The sequence below is a fragment of the Notothenia coriiceps genome, unplaced genomic scaffold (assembly GCF_000735185.1).
Source record: "Notothenia coriiceps isolate Sejong01 unplaced genomic scaffold, NC01 NC01_scaffold00036833, whole genome shotgun sequence".
NCBI lineage: Eukaryota > Metazoa > Chordata > Actinopteri > Perciformes > Nototheniidae > Notothenia > Notothenia coriiceps.
The window spans coordinates 72885-92424 of record NW_011369534.1 but is presented as its reverse complement, the minus strand read 5'-3'; the positions used below and the strand labels follow the sequence as shown (position 1 = coordinate 92424).

Here is a 19540-nt window from a genome sequence, read left to right as displayed (position 1 = left end):
ATGACTGATTTGAAATGCCATTTTCTTAATGTCTTTCATTTTTTGTAAAGCACTTTGAATTGCCTTGTGTTGAAAAGTGCTATATAAATAAACTTGCCTTGCCTTGCCTTGCCTTGCCTTGGTATAAAATAAAATAAATAAAAATCTATTGAATTTTTTTTGATAAAATATTTTTATATATTTATAATTCTGCAAATATTACGATAAACTCACAGCTATTTCGCGGCCCGGCAGTAACACCTCGGGTCCGCAGACCGGGGGTTGGGGAACCCTGATCTACGGGACAGTTTTGAGATTTCTTCAAATGACGTTGCCATGGCAACACAATGCTCGCCTTGAAACACGGTTTCTCATAAGTTCAGTGAAAATACTCCAAACAGCCCAGAACTTCACAGGTTTGGTAACGATGCAGCCATCAACGCGTCTAAGCGTAGTATGGGGTGTCATCAAATGCCGTTGCCATGGCGACAGACCACTCGCCATGAAACACGATGTGGCTGTAAGTCCAGTCGACACGGTCCAATCGTCCCCCAATCTTCACTTGTATATCACCGGTCCATGCCTCAACAGCTCTACGCCAAATCTGAGATCTCACCATATGCCATTTCCATGGAAACGCATCCCTCACCATAAAACGTGATGTCGCTATAACAACTATGAAACGTTTAAAAAGTGCTCAAACTTCACATTTGTGCCAACAGTCCGGCCGTGAAGACATCTACAGGACAGTTTTGAGATTTCTTCAAATGCCGTTGCCATGGCAACACAATGCTCGCCATGAAACACGGTTTTCTCATAACTTCAGTGAAAATGCTCCAAACGCCCCAAAACTTTTTTCTTCTCTTATTACACATTCAAGCCCCCAGTGTTCATGTATCATTTCAATCTAAATTCTTCACTTTCTTCTTACACATTTCATTGTAATCTAAATTCTTCACTTTCTTCTTACACATTACATTTCAGCATAGCAGTTTAGAGTCACATTTTCAGCATAAAGCATTCCCACTAGCAATTTCTTCAGGAATTGCATTCTCTAGTTATTAATGTGCTTCTCTCAATAATGCCTGTGTGTGTGAACGTACAGGTGGAGCTCTAGTAGACATTGGGGAGTCAATGAAGAGGATGGCCGAGGTCAAAGACTCTCTGGATATTGATGTGAAACAGAACTTCCTTGACCCGCTACAGGCAGTCGCTGAGAAGGATATCAAAGACATTCAGGTAGAGTCTAAGATTTGGTATGCTTCCTGTACAGGCCAGGCAGTGAACAATAAGCTCTGCAGTCTGTGTGTCAGCTGCAATAGTAAAACAAATATTTACTGTCCTGGTACATAAGGGTTTAATTAAATGCAATTTGATCATGAAAATACTTAGATCTTCATGTGATACTTCATCCTCCCAATCCCAACTCTTTCCGCCCCTCAGCACCACCTGAAGAAGCTCGAGGGCCGCCGTCTCGACTATGATTATAAAAAGAAACGTCAAGGTAGAATCCCAGATGAGGAGCTCAAGGTGGCTCTGGAGAAGTTCCACGAGTCCAAAGAGATGGCAGAAGGCTCCATGCACAACCTGCTGGAAACAGATGTGAGTAACGCGGAGACTGACCTTTGTTACAATGCAGACGGCACATTAAAAGCTACTCGAGTTGTTTATAAAATGATGCAAACACTACAATGACCTGGTTTATAAAGTAGGCAAAGAAAACCTGACCAGTGTCAGTAATCCATAATAGATTTAGTGTATTTAATATGCCATCTGATTCAATTGCCCCTAAGAATCACTATTATAACTTTATGAAACACAATATCTGAACAATCGTAAAATGTAAACTGTTTGGTATTTAGTCCATTGAGTACCTGCTATAATATACATTCTGGCTCCATGCTTTATTCCTACAGCCTCTCAGCTAGCAAACCAAGTGTTACTTCTTTTAAGAACAGTATGTGTCAGGTGACATGTCTTGTTCTTTTCCACAGTGACTTGCAGAAGTTTCGAGCTTGTCGAACTGGTTTTGCTTAGTGTTTACCATTTTAACACATTCTATGATGAGATTTACAAGAGGGAAGTCATTCTGATAAACAACAGCTGCAATGATAAACAAATAGAATGATGAGAGAATAGAAACGGCTAATGTGTAAGAACTGTTTTTAAGGACCACTGCTGTTTGTGTGTTAGGCCTTGTTCTAAAATAGATTGTGTCTGCTTGTAGGTGGAGCAGGTGAGTCAGCTGTCTTCTTTTGTGGAGTCTCTGCTGCAGTACCACAAACAGGCGGCGCAGGTCCTCGAGGAGCTTTCTGACAAGCTGAGAGAAAGGTCAGTGGTGTCACGTGACTATTTGAACAATACATCATGCCTTATGTATGTCGAGGCCGTGTCCTCTGTCTTGTGACATGTGAAGATTCAGGACCATTTTATTTTTACCAAAAATGAATAAAAGCAGTTAATGTTACTGATTAATTATTATTGACTTTTCCCTTATTACAGAAATGAAAAACAATCTTTACTAAATAATAAATAGAGTAGATTTGTTTTGATTCTGCTAATTTACTATCTGTATTGGTGATGTGTTTTCTTTCTGATTGTGTGCAGGGTGACTGACGCTCAGGCTCGTCCAAGGCGTGAATACGCACCCAAGCCCAGACCAGTGTATGACTATGGAGAGGTGGAGAACTCTAACGGAGCATACACACCAGCTGCATCAACCCCTCCAGCCTACTCTCCAGGTAAACTCACTTTTAAATATGTTGTGAGAGTATGCTTGAGTGTGTGTGTATACAGTATGTGCACAAGGCCTACTCCCAAGAAGGCATGTGTACAAGTCAATCTCATTCTTAAGACTGATGTGTCTTTCCTTCTGCGACATTAACCAGCCCCAGCACAATATCCAGGTCCAGCCTTCCAAAGAACCTCCGTCAAGAGCAGAGCGCGTGAGTGAGAAAAGATAACGTGTCACCTACAGGGAACTCGAAAGCTTCACTACTCTCACTCACACTGGAGCCCATCTCTGTGGCGCAGAGGTGTCTGCATGTCTGCGTCATGTTCAAGGATTGGACTAACATAACTGAATGGTGTTTAATGGATCCAGTCTGTCAGGTCCCAGGACAAAACAGGGGTTGTTGTGTGTGATTATAACTGTCTGTCCAAGGCTGCAGATGCATATAATTGTCAGCAAACAACTTTCAAGTTGTGTTTTAAGTGATCAGTGATTGCAGTAGTTAATCAAAGTTGTCAGTTAAATCTAAAATGTTATCGTTTTTCTACCTGCAGTCACGGTTTTGCTGAATTGTATCTATCTGTATGTATGCCTGTCTAATAACTGATGAAGCTTCTGAACCTCAAGAAAAATCATTACATTCCTCACTATACAGACATAGTCAGGGTTAATCCAACAGTAGAATGCCTCTGGCTTAGACTTGACAAAAGTTATATTTGGAATAAATTAGTTTGGCTGTCATGACATTGATTTCAATCTTAAGGTTCAGAACAATTCTCCTTTACTTCACTGCTGACTAACTCATAACTTGTTTTATTCCACAGTCATACTGGAAAACATACTGGTGACACATGAAATGCTAATCTAATTGAAGGGAAATTAATGAAGTGACCTTATTAGTTGTTCCTCCTTCCTTTAACCCCCACCTTTGTCTCTCTTTCTGTGCAGCTGAACCTTGTTGTAAAGCCCTGTATGACTTTGAGCCAGAGAACGAAGGCGAACTGGGCTTCCGCGAGGGCGACATCATCACCTTGGTCAGTCAAATCGATGAGAACTGGTTCGAGGGAGCCATTCGCGGCAAATCTGGATTCTTCCCCAACAACTACGTGGAAGTGGTGGTGCCTCTGCCACACTGAAAACAGCCAGGCAAGATGAGAACTGCAGAACGGAGAGGGTGAATAGGGGCAGAGGTAGTGATTTCAAACTCGCAAAAAACCAAAAGATATTTTCTCTTTATTATAGTAATCGCATAACCATCTCAAGATAAAGACCTTATATGTACCTAGGAGTTATTGAGTATAGAGCTTTTTTTGTATTCGGTCAGATTATGTCAACATTTAGTTGTAATAGCAAGGAAAGAGGGATTTTTAGTGACAGCATAACTATTGGGTGACTGCCTTTAGAATATCTTAAGTATTTACATTCACTCTCAATGCACCTGTGCACTTTGTACACTACACCTCCATTACCGGGACTGATGAAGAAAGATCGAGACAAGAAAGACATCTGTAATGACGTGCAGCCGTTTCAAACACTAAGACGTGCAACTTTATTCTTTCATTCTTAACCTACTTTATATTTACAAGACTACATTTCTTCTTTTATGTACTGTTTATACTGACATGTATATGCATGCATTCTTCCAAACACTATTAGCTACACTCCCAGTTCTCACTGTGCCTTCAGGCTTAAGTTTTGTAAGTAAGGAGGACTGCTTTTCTTCTGTTGGTGTGTATGACTATCCTTTACTGCCATCTAGTGGACCGAGAGATCATTCTTAGCTACTGACGCTGTCACACAACCTCTATTATCTTTTGCCAGATACAAAACAATCCTTTTTTTAGGGGGCATGTCTGTATAAGGTCGTAAACGTTTCTTGAAAAGATATATAAAACTTGAAAAATAGCTGATATCAGTCAGCCGGTAACATTGACTGACTGCTGTATAGAACATGTTTTCATTCTTGCCCCCTGCTGATCAGAGAAACTGACATTTTTACAAACGCATATATATTCGAGACCAAAATAAGTGGTTATGTAGTTGATTGTAAAGAGCTGGAGGGCGACCATAAATATGCCTAGTTTTATAACACCAACTGTTGCCACGTTATTATTGATTTAATTTATCCAGAGTTCCTCACTGCACTCCACTGTCTCTTACAGCTGATTCCCACGTTGGTTGAGACTGCTGTTTGACATGCAAATAAAATTGAAACAACCTGCGCGCAATGCTGTATAATTTTGGTTAAATGTTCGAGATTATTATTTGCAAACATCGGGTTTTTAATTTATTTGACATTTTGTAAAGACATTTGTTTCCATTCCAGTGAAACTCACAACCATGTAACATGACTCAGCATTACACAAAAGCCATAAGTGCCCTTCAGTTTAATTTTCTCAGACTGTATTGATACTGCTGGCAGTGTCGCTCACAATGTTTTGTGGGCTTTTATCCAACTGTTTGTCGATGTATTTTCAGTCTTTGATTTGTTTTCTCCAAAGTGCTGGGATAAACTTTGCTTTACTACTCTAACCTATCATTTGGAGCATGAAAATTAATCTGATGTGTTGTGTTTCGGGTATTTTTGGACCTGCTTCTGTTGAAACTGTGCACTAGACCTGCCAGAAAATGCTCCATAACTATCTCCGAACTGTTGTGTAAAGAATATAGTAATAATGAGGAAGGCCTATACACAATGACCGGTTTCAGTTTCAATTAAGTCTTTTATAAGCTGACTATAAACTGCTAGGGTTTGTGCTGTTCACTTAAATACCAACTTTCTCCTCTTGTCATGATCCCCTTGTTAGACCGCCCCACTCATCCCTCCCATCTCTGTTTAGACCGGGAGCGGAACAGACAGGTCTTTTCAGCGGGGAAGGGCACACAGCAGTGGATTATGCCCTTCCTCCCCCACTGGCCTTTATTCACCACCTGCCCCTTTACCCCTGCCTCCTTTCTCATTATCTGCCCCAACTCAATCCCTTTGTGCCTCTGGAGTCTCCTGGTCCACTCCTGGAATAATCTTCTCATTGTTATCATAATATGTGCCTCTTGAATGTTATGTTTGTATCTCTCCTATGTTATTCTTGTAAAGTATAGGGCCGGGGTCTTCGGCTGTGCTGGGTAGTAACCGTGTGGTTCAGGTGTGGGTTTACATGCCTCATTACACAAAATGAAAAGCCTGGAGTTTGAGAGGAGGGGGGGAGGGGTCAGGGGTTCAGGTGGAGCTATTATGCATCCTGTATAATTTTGACAATGAATAATGTTGTGGAACAAAGGACTAAGATAAATTTTTGTGTGCTGCTGCTGTCACATCTGAAATAGTTGTCTGAACGCTGCAGCTGACATTTATTGCAACACTACATTCTATATGATGGCTGTATTGCATCCATAACCATAAGTGTCTTTGCAATATTGCTGAATGAAGTATTATTGGACTTTAAGGCTTTATTTGATTGTTTATAATCGTAATGGAACTTTGTAAAAATGTAACTGCTCTGCATGTGTCTTCATTACAGCTCCTGTGTTTTACTCAATGCCTTACTTTTGTAACTGTGATGCTATGGGGAGACTAAAAATGGGATTATCCTGGATTATCTTTTAGGATGTATGGATTACCTCTGTACTAAATGTAATCTTCTGTGTATTGTATATTTTTGTTGTTATGTAAAAGGCAATGGATGATCTTCAAATAAATATTAAGTAATTTTGCGACCAGTGTGTCTGTACAGCCCTTCTACTGAATTGGACATTTTAGATTGATATGATTTATAATAAAGTATGATGACTGATGCAGAAAACATCATAGGATTTTCTCTTTTCTCATTTATAGGCCCACATTTAAATATATCCATCCATATATGCTCAACTGCTCATTTTCATTCATTTTCACTCCATAGACATATCTACTTCAGACATTTATCCCCCAACCATCCAATTTCTAATCTGCACTTCCACCCGTCTGCATGATCCCCGCACACAGCAAGCCACAGTAGCCAGCTGTTGGATTATTGCCACGGTTCTATCTCATCGGGGAAGGCGTGTCACTCCCCGAATTACCCAGCGCCCCTTTGTCCTCGATCGGTGCCCAGCCAGCGACACTCATGGCGGCTGCACCCGTCAGGCAGCGCTCCGGGCCAGGGGGACCCCGGGCGCAGCTCCCGCCCTGCTACTACGAAGGATACCTGGAAAAGCGAGGACCGAAGGAGAAGGTAGGGTCGCCTGGCGCAGTGCCATGTTGTTTCCTGTGCATGCTGAGGATAGCGGTGGTCAGTATGACACCGGCTGATCCCCCATTCCCAGAGAGCTGTCAACTTCCTCCTGGTGTAGAATGGGCGAGGCGAGACTGCACTGCTGGTGGGGATTCTTGACATGGCGTTTGTTGTGCTGCTAAATATGATTTAGCAACAATCTGACATGCAGCGAATTATGATCGAATCTAGACTCATGAATCGTGTAAACATAACTGCTGTCAAAACATTGCATTTCATTGAAATCGTTTGAACGATTAGCGGCTTTATCTTAATTACCCATCTGTTTCTCTGGGTATGTCTGCCTATAATTTCACCTACAATGTAATGCTGACTTATTTGACCATATTCTGACAGCCTGATCCATTAGGTTCATTTTTACTATCTCAAATAGAAAGTTGTACACAGTAAAATTGTTTCTCTTGTGTATGTTGTTATAGATATATAAAGTGATACATACAGAATAGGATACCCTCCCCGCAGGCTCTTCCCTCTCATTAGGCTCATTTTAATGCAATATAGACATGTAATGTGAGCCTGGCTCAGGTGCAGGGTATTGCTCTGATCCATAGCCACAGATTGACAGCAGCTGTGACTCACTTCCTATTCATCTCTTGGGACAGGAAATGGGGGGTGATAAAAAGGGAAATATCCATTACACACAAAAACAGCTTTTCACATCTCTGCTTGTGTCTTTGTGTGACAGGCCTCCAGGCGGCTGTGGACCTGTCTGTGCGGGAATTCTTTGTATTTCTTCAATAACGCCAAGGACAGCCATGTAAGTTTCAGACTGTGGACACTGTGTTGTTTGTGCATCATAGTGTGTTGAAACTGATGCATGCTTCTATGTGTGTTACAGTTTGTGGAGAAGCTGGACCTCAGTGGGTTTGTGTCCCTGAAGGACGACTGCAGCCGGGACAGAAACCTGGAGGCAGCCAGACTCATCCTGCGCATGAAGGACGGAGAGACCAAAATCACAGTAATACTATTTAACACACACACTGACATTAAAATACGTTTTACAAGGTGTAACAATGCTATTGTCTCTTTCAGGCCCCTAACTTGGAATCAAGGGAGCTGTGGAAAGGTTTCCTCTACTCCGTTGTAGATGTAATTATTCATCTTTTGTGCACCTGCATCAATTTATCTCTCTCTTGTGCCATCTATAAAATATTCTCTCCTCTTTCCGATCACAGCTGAATGTACCATCCTATCTTACGTTGCTGCCTGGCCAGCTGCAGATGCTGAAGGAGGTTGTGGACAAAGAAAGATCCAGGAGGAGAACCCGCACCCCCACACGCGCTCCTCCCTCACGCGCTCCTCCCTCACCCCTCTCCGTGCCTTTAGTAGGGGAGATCCCACCGTGAGTTCTCCTTGAGAGGATAGTAGCTTTAATGTGTGACTATATGCCCATTTTTAATGTGTGTTTGTGGCATGCAGGTGTTTCCGACCGGTGTCTCGAACAGAGGCTGAAGTCCTTTTAGAGAGACACCCAGACTGTGGCAACATGCTGCTCCGTCCAGGAAGAGACGGGTGCTCATTGGCTGTCACGACTCGCCAGGACCTCAATGGGTAAACCCCTGCTGAACATCTGAGCACCATGGCTTTAAATATCAGAGTTATGTACTGCAAATGTTACAAGATTTGTGTTTCTCTCTTTTGCTCCAGGTCAGTGTTCAGACATTACCGTGTGACTCAGAGGGACCAAGGTGGTTACATCATTGATGTAGAAAATCCTGTGAGTGTATTAAACACATACACTTCAAATCTTACCTTTCTTAAAATGTAATTATGTTGTCCTAATCATTTTTTTATTTACTTACCTTATTATTCAGTTTTTAATGTTTTGTTGTATTTTTATTGGGTTTTTTTACGGACTTCAGTCCAACGCTTGACTTATGTAATGTGAATCACTCCATGAACACATTCTTTTTATAATAACACTATTAAATAATCATTATTTAATGTGGATCAGTTATATCATGGCTAATACCTAGTTGTATTGGTACAAATACAAAAACGACATATTGGATCCGTGACCACTGTCCATTTTTCAAAAGTAAATATAGCTACTATCCTGAATTTTCTCTCTAGATTTTTACGAGGATTGTTTGGGAAATGGCAACAGCCAGGAGTTAATATAGAACATGCTTTGAGATGATAGCAATCAGCAATGTTTCAGACTCAATAAAAACAGCGTTGACATATACCAGCAGCTTTAGGTGTATAATAAAATGGATTCCCTTTTCCAGATTCCCTGTGCTACCCTGCACGAGGTCATCGACGCTCTGGTAGAGAAGACGGCAGGAACTCTGCAGCCTTTCCTCCTGGAGGAGCCTTACGAAGAAAATATCAGTAAGGAAAACATGCAGCACAAAGATATTCTCAAGATTCATTTGTTGTCTTCATTAGCACTTTATTACGAGTACTTAAAGAGGCTGACCACCTTTTATTCTGTTTGTGTCATCAGCATATGTTTCTGCCAATGATGAGAATGGAGAAAGGATCCTCCACACTGCCCCCTCCAGCCCCCTGCCAAAGGCTCCTGCCCTGCCTCCAAAACAAGGTTTGTCTCAGTCACAAAAAACAACATGCAGACACTCGCAGACAGACAGAAGTATTCATCATTGCTTTTCTTCTGGAGCAGATCGCTGGCCCAGCAGCCCCCTGAACAGGTCACCCGCCCCAGACCGCCGTATCCTGACCTCATCAGTGCCGGCCTCGCCCACCAACCCAATGAGAAGACTCATCCTCTCCCCTTCACCTCTCGCACAGAGTGAGTAGACAACGAAGAGCCAACCTGCTGCAGTCCATCCTGATTTACAGTTAAAAACAAAAGAATATCACATTCAATATCTGAGGAGCAATACAGTTAATCATACAATTACATCTAGTTATCTAAGAGCTAGAGCTGAATTCATTGGGCAGAAAGGTAATTGCCAGGTATTTAAATAATTGATTAAAGTATGGATGGAAGAAATGGCAGACAGTGGTGTTTTCCAGCACTCAAATATGGAAATGTATGGGCATTTATGTTCGTTGCAGACCTGCTAAAAACAAATAGATATACTGTACAAAAAGTACCTAAACCTGCCATATCTTCTGTCTTTTCCACAGCTTTCAATGAGGAACTCAAAATGAAGCTGGAGAAGAGACGAGCCAGTCAGGAGTGATTGACTCATCATGAGGAACAACCTTCTGTCACCGCATACTCAATCTTCAGTGCCAAAACCCTTCTTACCGCAGCTATGTATTTATCCTGTGCCTTCTAGGTGGAAGACAAGGGACTATAAATATTGCCACTAAGGGAGATACAAAACGTTGGACTGATTACATGGACTTTAGTTGGCTTGTTAAGAGCAAGATTGCCTAGAAAACACTGGATTAGGTTCATAAAATGCCTTGGTTGGGGTAACAATCCACTGGTGCTTTGTCCACTTGCAAAAAGCTGTTTACAAACTGCATCTGAGCAAAAATAATAGTGCCACAACAAATGATTCCCCCTCAGAATACAGCCCACACTGACTCAATATGACTGGCAGCTAAAAAAAAAAGAGAAGCACTGACACAAACCGGACCACCTACTGAGCCTGATGTTTTCTCGTCTGAGCCCCTGTCTGAGCTGCTGATGTGACTGCTGCACCACTGGAGACTAAGAACACAAACAAACCTAAGACTGCCGAGATCAACACCGGAACAACAAACTCTGACCTGAGACTCTTTATCTGCTTTGAAAGTAAAATAAGCCAGGCATGATCAGGTTTCAGTTCAGAAATTCTGTTCCCTCACCTCGTCATATCAAACATGCCTGAAAAAATATATTGTCTGAATACAGAAAACAGCTGGCCAGAAAACTGCACAATCTCTGCCTGCTGCTCATGAGTGCTATTTGTGATATATAAGCAACCATTAATTTATTGTTGATTCAGTGACACTGTTGTGGCTCATCAATGACTCAACTTTAACCATACTGTTAGTGCTTATTTTAAAGTGTTTCCTTATTCTCTGCCAATGTGTTTGTGCTACTGTATGGTGCTATGAATGGACATAGACATTCCAGATAATTTCAATACTTTCTCAAGAAAATCTATCTACTGTACTAATATGAGGTTGCCCTCTAGTGGAATATCTTTTAACTCAATCAGCAGAAACAAAAAAAGCACAGTGTTTGGATATGAAGTAAAAAAAATGATGTTACAGTCTAAACCCAGCAGGCTTTTGGCTTTATCACAATATTTTTGCCATGCCCTACCTCTCTACCTTTAATAATGCAATTAGAATTTATTACAGGTCTGAAGGAGCTTAAACAATAACAACATGTATTTCTACATTGACATTGTTATGTAAGTATATTTGAAGTCCGTGAATATTTGTGGCAAACTTTGATCAATAAGTGTCCTCTTAAAATGAACAGTTTCTTGTATGTTTGTACATGAAGTGTTGTGTGTACTTGATCACTATCAAAGAATAGTGTTTGTTAGATATCAAGTGCATTAAATGTTTTTTGCATGGATGAGATGTGTCCTTTTTGTGAATCGATAGCTTATGCTTTATCAACAGTGCACCACTTTTTGGTTTACTGAAGAATGTCAGAGGTTGATCCAGTCATTGATTGAAAACCAAGAGTGCCAACAGGAGAATAAGGAAATTGGATAATGTTAGAATAAGTCAAAGCTATCAGTCCATCACAGAAATATAGAAGACCAGAAAAAATGTGTAGGAACATTCGCAACGTTTTTTTTTAAAGATTGACACGGAGATTCTGTTTTATCAACCACATATAACTTCTAAATCTATGTTGCCTACTCCAATTAATATTTCATAAATAAGTAGGCCTATTATTATGTAAAATTAAAAGTAGTATAAGACTATAGGCCTATATGTTTATGTCACCGCACACGCAACATTATTATAAAGGATATGGTTATATTCGTTATAAAAGAAAAATAATAATTAATTTATCCATTCTATCCGATGATAGGAGGACCCCCTGCAGGACATACAGTCCCACACGGAAATGTTACTCCATCACTCCTGTTTGGACATGTTCAAGTAAAAACAAAAACAACCTCGCCCATCTTGAATCAGTTATGTGTCCTGCATCAGTATAGTAAGTATATTCGGAACAATGCAACTTAATCAGATCTGAGATCCGCGCCTAACGCCCCCTCAACGACAGTTAGGAGGAGGGGAGTGAAAAGAAACAACCTGTGGCCAACCGGGGCAGCAGCAGCCATTCAACACTCCTCACCGCGGGATGTGAGTGTCTCTACAATAACGGATGACTGCTGTGACTTTGAGAGGACCTAACTGAGAAAGAGTTACTTAGAGAGTCGCTTTTTTCTGCTGCAGTGTGAAGTTTGAAGAGAAAAGGTGAACCTGCAGTCGGTGCAGACGTTTTAAAGGAAGTTGCAAGCTACCGCGAATCAGTGTTTTACATCTCAGCGTACGTTAGGCAGCAGCAGCAACGTGTGGGGGGCATAAATACACTTCTCCGTTTATACAAAGTACCAGATACTTTGAATGTTAATCAATTAAGAGTTAAAGGATTAGAAATAACGTTTGAACAGGTGTTGGGACAATTTAAATGCGAGCCTCGGCATTTTTGGGCGTGTCAGTGAGCAGGTAAGTGATTAACTTTGAAATGTTGACGGTTAACCTGCTTCAGATTGCGCTGCAATTTGCTTGCGTTGGTGCCAGTTTCCTTAAAACTGTATTACATGTTGTAAAAGTGACATTAAATAATACATTATCTTCAAAAAATATCGAAGCAACTCACTGGCTTCGTGTGTGTGTGTGTGTGTGTGTGTGTGTGTGTGTGTGTGTGTGTGTGTGNGCTCAAACTTCACATTTGTGCCAACAGTCCGGCCGTGAAGACATCTACAGGAGCATTGTGTTGCCATGGCAACGGCATTTGAAGAAATCTCAAAACTGTCCTGTAGATGTCTTCACGGCCGGACTGTTGGCACAAATGTGAAGTTTGAGCACTTTTTAAACGTTTTCATAGTTGTTATAGCGACATCACGTTTTATGGTGAGGGATGCGTTTCCATGGAAATGGCATATGGTGAGATCTCAGATTTGGCGTAGAGCTGTTGAGGCATGGACCGGTGATATACAAGTGAAGATTGGGGGACGATTGGACCGTGTCGACTGGACTTACAGCCACATCGTGTTTCATGGCGAGTGGTCTGTCGCCATGGCAACGGCATTTGATGACACCCCATACTACGCTTAGATGCGTTGATGGCTGCATCGTTACCAAACCTGTGAAGTTCAGGGCTGTTTGGAGTATTTTCACTGAAGTTATGAGAAAACCGTGTTTTATTACATTACTCTATCTCTCTTCGTCATATGATGATGACACCCCATAATTGCCGTAGAGCTGTTGAGGGCAGGACCGTTAACCTCTATCTGAAGTCTGCTGCTCTGAGCATGTCAGTTGGAGTTATGACATCATCGTGTTCCATTACACAGGTGTTTATATTTGAGCTAACGAGGTGTCCAGAGATCAAAGGTTTCCATTGTTCTGAATGAGAGATAAACCTCTTACATGTGAACGTTTTGTGGAAGAACCGTAACAGATATCGGTGAAATTTCAAAGCGTGAAGCATCTCAAGAACCTTGAGTATCTGAAGTGTGCTTATTGTGTACTTTCGGGTCAACAATGGGGCCTTTTTTGCAGATTAACTAAAGGTGTGCGGCTGCTGCTGTGAGGAAATATCAGCCTGAAATTACAATGGGCTTTAATGGAGACATGTTGAATTGTCACTTCATGCCCTCAAGAGGCATTTTGTTTAATTATTTTTGCTTAATTATTTGTAATTTTTCAAGCTACGAGATGTTTTCCTACGTTTGTCATGAGAAATTATGTCTCAGGAATGTAGGGTTTGGGAATTATGGCAGTTTTAAAAAAAAATATGAAGGCAAATTTCAAGATTTTCTACCCTCTAGCTGTGACATCACACACTCTAGTTAATGTTAAAATCTGAAGAAAACCTCTGAAACAAGGTCTGAACAATTTTTATTATCTCTAAAAGTAAGAATCAGATTTAAAAGTTGTTTAACACGATTAATGTCAGAAAGATGTGTAACATTTTAAAGTTAGAATGAGGTGAGTGAAAGTATTAATGAACAGTTAGCAGTTGAAGTCGCATGAAGATTTGTTGAATTTGTTATGAATGAGAAAAGTAATAGCCATCGATTCCCGACCGAGCTGAACGTTTTGATGTTTGAACGGAGTTTCTGCGATGTTCAATGCGGGAGGAGAAGAGGCCCAAAATAAGTAGGCGGAATAATAACAATAAACTTTTCGTGCGTAGAATAACAGTTAGTTGGAATGCTGTTAACAGCATTCCCACTAAATAATCATTGGCACTATACTAAACAGATTAATGGTCAAACCCTGAACGAACATACACCATAACATACATATTGTTTCCACCCTATATCTCATCCTCTAACTGCCTCTGTTCTTACCAAAGTTGGTGTCTTCGCCCATATCCCGTCCATACTTAGTCATGCACTCCCCCAGGAGGCCCTCAGGCTGGGGGTATCCCGGACTCTTGACCTGCCCGCGCATTTTGGACACCGTGTTGAGCATGGTAAGCTTAGCTCTTGTTGCGGGGTTGGGCTGGAGGTACTCTGTTGTTTTATTGATGACTTCAATCACTGCTTTGCTGGTAACATCGGATTTCTGGTGGTACAGCATAGAGACAGACAATAATCTATATGCCCAGATGTATGCCCTTGTGAATCTGCGACACATCTTTCAGTAAAACAAAAGAAAATATAGTTATTCTACATGTTTCTTAAGAATATATTTTTAAATGTATGTAAGTTACCCTCTCGAGGTCCCTGAAGTCTTCATCCAGTTTGGTTCCCTCTGCACCTCCAACCTTCTCACTCACCAGCTGTGAAAACAGAGATTCAAAAGACATGAAGTTAACTGAAGGATAAATACTTTCCTTATTGTCTACGGTAAAAATATTGTTTCATATTTTTTAATACACATTACAATATTGTTAACATATTACCATCTTTCACTGCATTTCCTATTGGAACGCCAATTACAGAACATAACATCATTGAGCGGATGAAGGATAAGAACAGATATCTAAATATGTTCTGTCATTTACTGATTTGTTTCAACAATGATGATAAAGTATGAGGGCCATAGTATATTTTGACAGATATGAACACTAAGGGCCCCTAAGGGTCACAGAGAGGTGTCAAGGTTTTAGGGGATATTGAATAGATCCTTATTTTCCAGGCCTGGTTAACACAGTTCTCAAATTCCAAGCCATTCCCATGTTTTCCTTTAACGGAGGAACCTCAACTCCTCTCTACTGCGAGTCTGCGTTCCATAATGAATTCTGCTAAGGGTTTTCACTTTTTGCCCAATCAGGTAAGCACACACATTGCAGTTTCCTACACTACAACCACATCCATATATGCTTTTACTAAACACACACTATACATTTATCTTCCTCTCAATTAATATCCTGATTCACACAAGGCACTCTATTTCTCCCTCAGAGCAACAAACCTTAAAATCCAGTGCAGTTGGCTGGCAGGCCAAACAGAGACTCATTGTGTGTTTTCGCATTTGGTTCAACTTTGTGCAGCTGTCGGCACCATACTGCACACAAGACTCTATGACCAGATGGATCAATCTATCTCTTCAGTTTATACAATGCACAGGCTTGGTAAAGTTATTTTGTAGGAAACAGTCAGTGGTTCTTAAAAAGCCCAAAGCACTGATTCCCAATTGATTCATGGGCGATAATTCAGCCCAACATGTTCCCAAATTATGAAGTCTAATAAACAGCATTTTAATTGCAATGAATGAATCTCTTGGTACCAGATGTTAATTTGTGCCATGTAGAAACACAATTTCAGCAACCCATCTGGCTTTATAATTGCCAGCACAGGATTTTGTCCTCCATGACTAATAAACCTGCCGATCCTATGCAATTTAATCTATCTTGAAAAACTTGTGTTTCGATAATAGTTTTAGGAGAGGGGTTAAAAAAACGAAACCCATTTAATAAAAAGCATTTGCGTTTAGTCTCGTCTCTTGTTGACAAAAGCAAAACACAAGAAAATGACAAAAGAAACTAACATCTCTATTCGACTTTTTAAAGTATTTGTATTTGAATGTCTGAACACACTGCTGCTTCTGTAACGAAATCATTTCCCAAATTGGGATCAATAAAGTATCTATCTATCCATCTATCCATCCATCCATCTATCTATAACATGATGCAGAACATTATGAAACAGCAGGTGCAAGCACCATGTGTACAATGTCAGCTTTATATGTTTGGTTGGCAATTTAGCTGAAGATTATTTTAAATTATTGATAAAATCCAGTTTTTTTTATGGTGGTATGACTTGGAGTAACCAAGGCAACTAACTTACAGAATGGATTATACTCCACCACCCTGTTATAAGACCCTGTTTATTTGAATGACATCTGTCTAGTTAGCCTACTGACTAAAGTTGGTTTCTACTGGAAGCTGGTTTAGGCAGAGTATTCAGATAACTAAGATTCCATTACACACCCATTGAGAAAGGAGGTGTCACCAACCAGTCACATAATGCCAAAGCAAGGACCTGTTGCAAGGCAAGTGTCATCAAAACATAGGCCACCAGTTTGCAGGCTATGTGTTATTGAGCTTCATGTTTGTAGGGGCTTGTTTATAGTTTAACTGTCTTGAGAGCCAACAGTTATCTTTTTTGAACAGGTAGAATGAGTTCAACTTCCATATTGAACATACAAGGAAACCCAGATCAATTACTACAAGATTATCAGACTACTGTGAACGTCTGTACACATCATGGAGGCAATCAGACGTTTGGCAAGTCACTCCCATTTGAATTGCTTCTCTTAGTTTAATTGGGCTGATGTCAGTGTTGACTTTTGCTTTCAGTTTTTCATGTGTGAGCACATGGAAACTGTAAGGTTCATATTGCAAATGAGAAAAAAGTATGGCATTTAGATGATAGCAAATAATCCCTGTGTCTGCATGACTTTATGGATCTGTTTTATGCTAGAGATAAATAATTGACTATGTTATGCCTTTTCTTTGATAAATCCGGATAAAAGAAATGTAAAGATAAATATACATGAAAAAAAATCTCAATATAAAGGCTTATGTCATAAGATTAAACATGGCTCAAAGGTCAGCTCAGTTCTATTGTTGGAAACATAGGGGACACTTAAAACTGAGTGATGACAGAAACACGTGTTGTGAGATTTGAGCCGTAATATCACCACAACAAATTGAGTAATTTGTCATGTGTTTTGAAAACATGATGTAATCCAAGAGATAGCAAACATGAACATTACTTTGAGGTATTACAACTTAAGTGACAAATCTACTTGCTGCTAAACCAACCCAAACTAAATAAAAACACGATGAATCCACCAACAATCATAAAAAGTATCTTCCTCAGACCAGAGACTCATCCTTTCAATGCCTGATTTATGAGTCAGTCATAGCGTTAGCCTGTAGGCATACATAAACGTTGGATACGGGAGAAATACTAAAAGTTGGACTAAATGTGGCTTGAAACTCGTTTATTGACTATTAAAGTTGACTAAGTTTACCATGTTTAACGTTATGCAACGCTCTACAAAAGTATTGCTTCATTATCGTTACAATACGTTAGGGAAGAAAAATGACAAACTAAGCAAACTACAACAATGCATTTTTAACGTTAGTATCAGTCAGTGTTAAGTTAACTAGCTAACTTTACGTTACAAACATCAAAGTCTTATCGCTCTAACGTTACATTAACATACGTTAAGAGTTAACGTTGACGTAACCTGTGAGCAAAAACACATTTGACAGTTGTTGAAAAGTTTAATAACAATATAACTAGAAGTATACGAGTCCACGAGTTAAACCGTTTTATAAAGGTTACGTGTATAAATCCAAAAGCAAATAAATCATATTTTACCAAGTAGGCCTGCCAATTACATACAAGTAACAGTTAGCTATCGTTAGCTTAGCCACCAATGTTTGTTTTTTTCAAAAAAAAATCGCCCTTTTACCTGGCTCGCTTTGTAAAATTGCTTCTTAAATCCCGCGACAGACATCTTGCACCGTCAGTGTTGTCACCTGGACCTAGACGGGGAAATAATATTTTCTGTGAGTTTGTACTTTACAGGATCCAGAAAGCAGCCGAGCTACACGTCTTCAAACTTTGCACCGTGGATGTGAAACTTGCTAGGCAACCACAATTTCCTGGCCAAGCTTCATGTGGGAGGATCCATCCTGGTGGACAAAATGGGTCAACACACACTTATACACACAAGGGGCATTCTACCGAATTAGTACAAAGTGCGGTCCCACAACAAGAAAAACTATTTAACAAAACAATTAAGTATTCAGATATAGATATTTACTAAGAATATGTTATGGTCTATTTAAACACAAGGCATTACATTAGATAGTGATAAACTTAATATATACAAAAACATCATTTATAGGGTACTTTCTATTGGGAAGTAGCTGTCCCCAACCCTGACATCTAAATTTCAATTTCTGTAAATGACACTTAAAACATTTTTAAAAATGTTGTTCAATGGTGTATTTAGAAGATCTTTATGATTACATTCAAACAGAAGTTGGAATATTTATATTTATTGTGGGTAATATTTTTTAATAAAAAAACTACACTCAAAAAATCCCCAGTTTTCATGTCACTACTGAAACACAAGGGGTTAAGTCCAATGGCTGAGCCTGGTTTTTAGCAACACCCCTGCATTTTTTACAAGACAGTGACACTGCATCCCTGTCTCTCATGGCTGAATGGGAAGTAGCTATATCACATACTTTTGATATAAATCTGTTCCAAAATCAGAAAATCGACGTGTAACCTCAAGAATTGTCACTACCGAACACATATTATCTTCAATTAAGTAAACTTTTTCGGGGTTTTATGCAGAGTATTAGGTTTTTATGTGTGTAAACCTCTTCAAAGACGTGTATGCTAGCATTGCACTTGCTAGCATTCTTTAGTTATGCTCAATTTTAGCTAGAATCGTCACAACCGAAACAGTCACTACGAAACATATGGTCGTTTCGGTGGTGACAAAATCGAATAGTAAGCAGGTAAATCCCATAGTTTTGAAATAAATGTGTTTTAAAGTTTGAAAATCAGTGTGTTACTTTAAAGGTCTCTTATTATACTATTGCTCGGTATATATTATAGGTCTCAGATATATAAAAAAACATGTCTGAAGTGTTTTGCTCAAAATACCAAACAGATCACCAATTCTAGCCTCATTCCCCCATTTCAGTCTGTTACTAAAGTGCTGATTCTGGGTCAGCTTCAAACATTCACACTTCAACATAAGGCATTTTATGAGTTAAGATTAAGCAATAAGGTTGAGGGAATATGATACAACATTGAGAACAAAATACTGTGGTCACTACTCACTACCGAAACACTGGATGTTTTGTAAAAAATTAGTATATTGACTTATCAACTCAAATGATATGATACCGATTGGTTTAATGTATGTTCAATTTCAACAATCATCAACTCTGGAATCAATATGATCAGTA

The 19540-nt window shown here is 39.8% G+C and overlaps 3 protein-coding genes across 4 annotated transcripts; 2 read left to right on the top strand and 1 right to left on the bottom strand.

The window, feature by feature from the left end:
• Positions 1 to 1056: 1056 nt before the first annotated feature.
• On the top strand, positions 1057 to 6421 carry LOC104964214 (endophilin-A2-like). Its single transcript, XM_010792953.1, has 6 exons — positions 1057 to 1218; positions 1423 to 1581; positions 2207 to 2310; positions 2587 to 2720; positions 2868 to 2924; positions 3659 to 6421. Exons 1-6 carry the CDS (start codon positions 1114 to 1116, stop codon positions 3844 to 3846), a joined length of 747 nt encoding a protein of 248 aa, XP_010791255.1. The 5' UTR covers positions 1057 to 1113; the 3' UTR covers positions 3847 to 6421.
• Positions 6422 to 6753: 332 nt separating this feature from the next.
• On the top strand, positions 6754 to 10514 carry stap2a (signal transducing adaptor family member 2a). 2 transcript variants are annotated; one of them, XM_010792952.1, is made up of 11 exons: positions 6754 to 6921; positions 7667 to 7738; positions 7820 to 7939; positions 8014 to 8070; positions 8157 to 8323; positions 8401 to 8532; positions 8629 to 8698; positions 9213 to 9315; positions 9431 to 9526; positions 9608 to 9736; positions 10078 to 10514. In XM_010792952.1, the coding sequence occupies exons 1-11, from the start codon at positions 6814 to 6816 to the stop codon at positions 10131 to 10133; spliced, it is 1110 nt and encodes a 369-aa protein (XP_010791254.1). In that variant the 5' UTR covers positions 6754 to 6813; the 3' UTR covers positions 10134 to 10514. The 2 variants fall into 2 exon arrangements, with proteins under 2 accessions (XP_010791254.1, XP_010791253.1); XM_010792951.1 differs by having other exon boundaries at positions 9431 to 9736.
• A 3855-nt stretch (positions 10515 to 14369) lies between these two features.
• LOC104964212 (endophilin-A2-like) lies at positions 14370 to 18227 on the bottom strand. The gene is made up of 3 exons (XM_010792950.1): positions 18022 to 18227; positions 14804 to 14872; positions 14370 to 14655 (listed from the first exon to the last, which is right to left on the bottom strand). The coding sequence occupies exons 1-3, from the start codon at positions 18064 to 18066 to the stop codon at positions 14419 to 14421; spliced, it is 351 nt and encodes a 116-aa protein (XP_010791252.1). The 5' UTR covers positions 18067 to 18227; the 3' UTR covers positions 14370 to 14418.
• Between the last annotated feature and the right edge of the window lie 1313 nt (positions 18228 to 19540).